The sequence below is a fragment of the Parasteatoda tepidariorum genome, chromosome 10 (genome assembly GCF_043381705.1).
Source record: "Parasteatoda tepidariorum isolate YZ-2023 chromosome 10, CAS_Ptep_4.0, whole genome shotgun sequence".
NCBI classification, from domain to species: domain Eukaryota; kingdom Metazoa; phylum Arthropoda; class Arachnida; order Araneae; family Theridiidae; genus Parasteatoda; species Parasteatoda tepidariorum.
In genome coordinates this window covers 34,080,236-34,087,841 of record NC_092213.1, presented here as the reverse complement: position 1 = coordinate 34,087,841, position 7,606 = coordinate 34,080,236, and the positions used below count along the sequence as shown (strand labels likewise).

Below are 7,606 nucleotides of genomic sequence, written 5' to 3'. Positions count from 1 at the left end.
TTAATTCCTTGTAATTTTAATTATGTTTACTACTTTTCGATAGACAATGCTATAACTTCTTCTTGTAGAGGTCAGTAAACAATTAAAACCCGTGTCACCAATCAGGGCTACAGCTACAGCTGAAATTTAAGCCCTCTAGCTAATCATATTGTGGTCGAAATTTCGATTCGCGATAAATTCTGCTGCGGCGTGAAACTTCCATTTTCATCCAGTTCATAGCAATTGAAAATTGAGCATTATTTTTATTAACGATAAATGCAGTCTTAAGCGGTCAGGAGGCTATTATAACTTGTATTATCACAAGACTCTGTGCTTCAGTTAAATGTTAAGCGCTTTAGATATTTAATAAGGGTTCAGAATTTTGATTCGTGATATATTAGATTTTGGAAAATTAAGTGAAATAAATCCTGCTTGTGGTGCGCAGTTTACAATTATAACTTCTATTGGCTTCAAGTTTGAAATTCAATTTTTTTAATGCCACTTACAGCTTCTTTGACAGAGTTTAGTTGGTTTTCTATACTAATTTCCTAATCCTCGCCTTTCTATTCAAAACAGTAGTGAGTCAAGAAATGAACCCTTTTAAGAATGAACGTACAGTTAAAGTAACAGTTAATGGGGGACCAAAGAGCATATATTATTGTTGTAAGCAATGTGAAATAATGCATTACACTCAGGGGTGCAAAATTCTAAAGAGAATAGATGTCGGGTTCGTAATCACCTCATGATTAAAACTGGGGGTATTTATTCAAAAATGGAAACGAACTGCTTTTGTGCATCCTATTAGTTGTTCTGGGATTGCTTTCTAATTCGGAAGGAGCTAACATAGATTGACATAGAAAATTCTTTTAGTGAACACTTATTTAAAATTGCATATCTTGAAATAGTCAATCAAAATTCAATCCAATGAAAAACTGGGTAAAAAAAGAGGGGATGTATAAAAATTGCCACATAAATTAATAGTCTTTAATTGCTTTCTTATTATAGCGATGCTAAAGACACTCAAAACTTTCAATGAAATGCTTCACTGCAAATATAAGTACAAGAGCCGCGATGGCACTGGAGATAGAGCGTTCGCCTTCCAATGAGGCAAACCCGGTTCGAATCCCAGTCGATGCGAATTCCGCATCCGGCTTGCACCGACCACAGTCCTGACGTGAAATATCCTCAGTGGTAGACGGATTATAGGTTTCTCGTGATCTTTCCCTCCATACAACGCAAATGCGGGTTAGCTCCATCAAAAAGTCTTCCACGAAGGCAAATTTTTCCCAATACTCGATCTAGGAGTTCCCTTGTCTTCTGGATTGTTGTTCAAAATTACAAGGCTGCGGAGTTGAACATTAGTAGTCGTAAACCCATAAAATTGGGTCGGCTGTTCAACGACGGATATAAAATAAAATAAAATACAAGTACAAGGAGCCAAAAGAAAAAAGATACCCCATTGAATAAATTTTGTTCTACTAATCGTATTTTCACGTAATGAAAGAGTGACTTTATACTAATTAACTAGTGCTGTGTTGTGGTGGCTCAGAGAATAGAACGATCGCCTCTCAATGAGGTCAGCCAGGTTCAAATCCCAACGTTGGCTGGTCGATATGAAATCTGCACCCAGCTCTCACCGACCACAATGCTGACGTAAAATATCTTCGGTTGTAGACGAATCACGGATTAGAATCCCTTTGCTGTCGTGGTGGGAAGTTTTCGTAATTTTCCATCAAAAAGTGCTCGTTGAAAGCTAATTTTTCCAACTGCGTGGTCCAGGAGTTCCCTTGTCTTCTGAGATGGGTTCAAAATTACTAGGCTATGGGAGTTGAACATTGGTAATCGTAAACTCAGTATTGGATCGGCTGTTCAACACCGGTTATAAAAATAAAATAAATTAGCTGTAATTAATTAAGTTACAAAATAAGAGGAAAAAACATATTTCTGCTTATTAAACACATTCCTTCTGCAAATATTTATTTTTGTCTACAAAAATATGGGAGGTAGCCCTACTCTGGAAAACATGCAAGTTGAATTAGAGAGCGGTCGAAAGTTAAAGTTTTACAATGCTAACTTCATTTTTTGAGTATTTCGCCAAATCTGGGAAACTCAAAACGATTTCAAAACTTCTTGCACACAATTAAAAACACGTTAATCTAAATTTAATTCCATCAAAAATTAATTTGTAACAATTATTTATTAAATATCGTTATTTGATATAATAATAGTTGTAAAATTTTTGAATTGAAACCTATGTAAATTCTTACACGTAAAGCTATTTTGTTTTAAATTACAAAATACAAGATTTGAATGAAATCGATCGAATAGATTATTTTGAGTTATAAAATCTCAAATAGATCGTGGAGGCAAATTTCCTTTTTTCTAAGATTGTTAAGATAAAAAAATAAATATTTTTTTGTAATAGATCGGTAAAAAAAATTCATAAAGATAATTCAAAGGGTAAAAATCATATTAATCGTTCATGTAGAACAGAGTTTCCCAAACTTATGACTTCTGTGTACCCTTTCTAAATTTTTTGTTACGCTGCGTACCACTAATAAAATAATTAATGTATTTTTTTAAAAATATATTTTTTTTTCTCTTTTGGTACAAAATTTTGTAGATACTAATCAGCGATCTATATTCTATGTTAGGGATAAATATTATATTTTATAAAAATAATCAAAATAAGTAGAATTTATTACAAGCCTTTACTGTAAAAAAATTGCACAAAAGTTAAAAATCACAACTGGCTCTTGACACCACTAATTATAACTGTTAACTCTGCAAAAAATAGCCAATCGAAAAATACGAAATCGTAAATTTTAATGGCTAGCTTTGTTCTTAAATTTTTTTTTTGAAATTTTAATTTGTTGCAATATATTTCGTATAAGAACAAGTACCCCCGCTAAACTGTTCCCGTACCCCTGGGGGTACACGTATCACACTTTGGGAAACACTGATGTAGAACATGCATACATTTAAAAAAAACTGAAACAGTTTAAAAACTAAGTTAACTCAACTGGTTTTGAAACCTTAGCGACTCAAGTAATAGTTTTCATTCATCAAAAAGCTGATGAAAGCGTTCATACGAAATTTTAAATGCAAGTGCTCATAACGATTTCCCATCAATTCAGAAATACGCATATAAATATTAACTACTTACACCGTTCTATGAAGCACCCCTCCACCTTAAGTATTAAGCATTTCTCAGAACTTTTGCAATAATTCTCAAAGAATAATTAATAGCCAGCCTAAATGTGAAAATTGCAAATCAGTAAGAAGGAAAATATGATCAAGGTAAGGAGTCAAATTAGTATTCTATCCCCTTTGTGGAAAATAGAATAAATTTTCTTGAGAGTGGTCATGCAAAAGATTTCGTTTAAATGCATCTACATTTCGGAGCTTTGTATTTCTATTCAAGCTCTGGAATGAAATATGAAACACTTGGCCAATCTAAGTGAAGAATCGAACTAAATGTAGAGGGAGCAAGACTCAACAACTTATTGAATTTCTTGACTGGTTGCGAGAATTATTTATGAGGTATAACCTTCTGAAGTTGCGACAGAAAATACAAAAGGATGAAAATAAATTATGAATTTAAAAAAAACATGTGTTGGGAAAATATAGAAATCACAGTTTTAGAGCAAACCTCAATTTTTTAGCGAAGTGCAAAGTTTTAATCTGATTTCAAAGCTGAATTTTGTGCATAATGCTACAATCGGAGCAACGACAAAGCTAAATTTTAAACAAAATGACAAGTTTTAAGCTGAGTGCAAATCTCACTTTAAAATTAAATGCTAAATTCTGAGTGCAAAGCTCGTTTGGATATTTTAATTTTAAACTATAATGTCTTGTTAAGAAAATTGGCTAGGCTGAAACAGAGAAATATTTAGAAAAATTATTAAATTTTTCTTTTTTTTAAATTGCCATTTTAGCGAGATTTATCACTTTACAAAAAAAGCAAAAATAAATAAATAACTTTTCCAACAGTAAAAAGAGCGTAAATGAACCGTAGACTGAAGCTATCAATTTCTTAAGTTTGATCTGATGGAAAAGGAGCTACCTAGATTTCATAGTGTTTAAAATGCAAAATTTAAAGATCAATATAATGCCCGCCGCCTATTAACCCCTTAACGATCGGTTAATTTTCAAGAAAATGGTCATAAAAGTGCCTATTTTTTTGGCTTTTGTATTTGTATTACGTATTTGATTAGTGCTGCAACTAGTTTAAACTCACTATCTACAATTACCTTAAAAATATCCTGGGACTGCCATCAGGTGGGTAAAATGAGAAATAAAATGTTTTCCGGGCAAAAGAAATGAATTAGTTTTATTCTTATTGGAGCGATACTACTGAACACTCCAGCCCGTCAATATCACGGCTAAGAGAAANCACGGGGATTCCTCTGTCGGCGGGATACGTACCCACGAACTCTCGGACATGGGCCCAAACCGTAGGCTGAAGCTCTCAATTTCTTAAGTTTGATCTGATGAAAAAGGAGCTACCTAGATTTCATAGTGCTTTAAAATGCAAAATTTATAGATCAATATAATGCCCGCCGCATATTAAAATCATGTCCGTTCTGGAAATATTTAATTTTATAAGGAAGCTGATTTTATTGGAATGTCTTATACTTAGAAAAAGAAAACCTCTAATTTGAACTTACTAATACAATGAAAGGTTAATTTATTACTACATTTAAATTTTAATTTTTTGAATCTAAATTTAACTTATGGCCTACTTTATAAATATATGTTTAAATATCATAGTAATCAAAATCATTTTAATCACATTTCTTCAAATAAGAATAAAGTATGAGCGTATAAATTCTGCCATGACATTGAATATAAAAAATATCCGGAATATCTAGAAAAGTTGGCAGGCATGGAATTGCATGAAATGATTGGCAGGCTTGAATACACATCACATCTAATTAAAACTAATAAAATAAAGTTGATGGGTAAACAAACTCAATATTTTAACTGCAAAAAATTAATTGGCAATTATTCTAAAAAAATATATATAAAATCATAACTGCACCCAAAGAATTTAATTCGAATTGTATTAAAAATAATTTTATTTCATAAAAATATCAACGTTCATATGCAGCTACTGATGGTTATTAGTTAAACAGGACATTGTTTTGGGTTTAAAGGAACATAATTGTTATCACTTAAATACTCTTTTACTTTCGATATTAAAGCATCATCAACTTCTTTGAGGTCACAATATTTTTCAAACATGTCGCAAACTTCAAACAAGGGATGGTATCTAATCCCTTCCTTGGGCAAATTAACTTTACCTCCTTGGTTTCTATCAAGAACAGCAATACAATCAGTAACAATTAATCCTTCCTTTCTTAGAACCCTAGCAGTTTCTATAATACTCGAACCACTGACCACTACATCTTCGATAATTAGACAGCGATCACCCTGCTTGTAGATTCCTTCTAGAAGTTTCATGGTCCCATATGACTTGGCTTCTTTTCGTTTCATTATTAAGGGAATGTCATGCAGCACTGAGTAGACAGAAGCAGTTGGTAAAGATGTATAAGGTACTCCACACACTAAATCCATTGTGATGTTTAGTTCGTCTACTTTGGATTTTATAGATCCGACGATTTTCCGGGCTATCTTAGGGTAGGCTATAACATGTCGAAGATCGATGTAGATAGGTGATGCTCCACCGGTTTTTAAGTTAAAATTACCGACTTTGAATACGTCAATGTTTAAGAGCTCCGTTAAAAGATCTTCGTTTTTAACCATGGCTTTAATTATCTTGTGTCTCACTCGAAACCAAATGGGACCTTGGAATTAGTTTCCCCGGAAACCTGAAAAAAATTTAAAAAATAAATAAATAAGGCACAAATTAAGGAATAACTAGTTCTGCAACGTGAAGTTCCAAGGATAACGCAGCAAACTGAAGATATTTATCTCATTTCGTTTTATTTAAATCGTTTTTAAATCATTCATCATTTTTGGTACGTCCTGTAGAAAAAAATTGCAAGAATTGTTTTTCAAGTAGGGCTTTCAGGAAAAAATTCGTGCTGTGTACAATATAGCATGCAAAGAAAGAGGGAATATATAAATGAATAGAGCCATCAGTAAAATAATACTGCAAATACATGCGTAGTGCATTACAAAGTAAAATTAGAATTGTATATTTGTATATAAACTTTTAATTTGGATATGGCCATTGACTATGGATAAACTGCTCCAACTTCACGTGATATTAACTAATAAATGTAGGGAGATCTAACGGAGCTACGGACTGAGTTTGACACAAAAAAAAAAAGCGGTAGAAAGCTGCTTGAACTTATTTCATAATGGCAAGATGGTATATACAGTTTAAAATTACAGCTTTGCCTCATGTGTAAGAAAGGTATTTAAATTGTGGCTAATAAGACGAAATATTATTGGATTAATAGTATTATTTTTTTTTTAAAAAAAAAAGAATGGTTTAATATTAAATAAGTGATATTTTTTGAACGGACTTAACGTTCATCACTGCACAATGTTTTTTTTTCTTCTTTTTTTAAAGCAACAATTATTTTTTATTTATTTAATTTTTAAGCAACAGTTAATTTATGTATATATTTGTTTTTCTTGGCCCCAAAAACGAAGGTATTTTTCTCTCAAAGTCGGCAACAAATAATGTAATTAATTGTAAAGTACACAATCAACCAATTTCCATCGTTAATATTTTCCAAATAATGAATAAAATTATTGAGAAGTTTAAAAAAAAATTATAATGTTTAATGCGCGCAATTTATGATACATGTCACACCAATATCTAAAGGTAAAGTATTTTTTTAAAACCATGCAGATATAATGCTGTAATCCAAAACTTTAACGATGTTTTCGAATTCAGGTAACATCTTTCTCAAGGAAAAAAAATTAAATATACAGAAAAATTTTGGTTCTACAAGAAATTTTTAAAATTTGAATCATTTTATAAAATAATTGAGGCAAACATGAAAACATACTTCGCAACGAGTTTTAAGTTTAGGAAAATAAAATTACGTTTTTATTTACTTTCCCTCTCTTTAAAAAACTGATTTTCATTTATGAAAGCTAATACATAGTATAATTAAATATTATCCTGCTCATGCTAGCTTTCGAATCACCAATTATAACGGACGGATGATAATTGGTCTTTCCGAGATGAGATGAATAGAAAATTTTGAAAAAACAATTTTTTTAAACTCAGTTATAAAAATAGCATATTGTTCACAAAAAAGTGTTATTTTATGTGACGACAGAGCTTTCGTTAAACAAGACGTGTGATGTGAAATGTTAAGGATTAAAGTAGAAAGGAATGCTATAGAGCAATTAGAGACAGTTATATTAGAGACTAATTAGTTGGAAATTATATTAGAGACATTTTCAACCTTTTTCAATTCTCTCCTGGTAAAGTCCTAGCACAGGCTGCGTAGCCAAATTATTCAACAAAAAATAAGCTTTTTTCAAGCACTCAAAAAATATTTTAAAGCACTTTAAAAAAATATCATAACTAGGCAGGGTTGGAAAGATTTTGACAATTGGCGGTTTTATCTTGTTTTAACCGTCATGTCAAAAAAAAAAAAAAAAAAAAAAAAAAAAAAAAAAAAAAAAAAAATTTTTG

General features: G+C 31.4%; 1 protein-coding gene across 1 annotated transcript in view; it reads right to left on the bottom strand.

The window, feature by feature from the left end:
- Positions 1–5,042: 5,042 nt before the first annotated feature.
- Positions 5,043–7,606, bottom strand: part of LOC107443540 (uridine 5'-monophosphate synthase) — an 11,390-nt gene continuing 8,826 nt past the window's right edge. Inside the window, exon 2 of the mRNA XM_043038689.2 lies at positions 5,043–5,813. Coding sequence (XP_042894623.1) covers positions 5,110–5,748 — 639 coding nt within the window. The 5' untranslated portion in view covers positions 5,749–5,813 and the 3' untranslated portion in view covers positions 5,043–5,109. The remainder of the gene's footprint in view (positions 5,814–7,606) is intronic.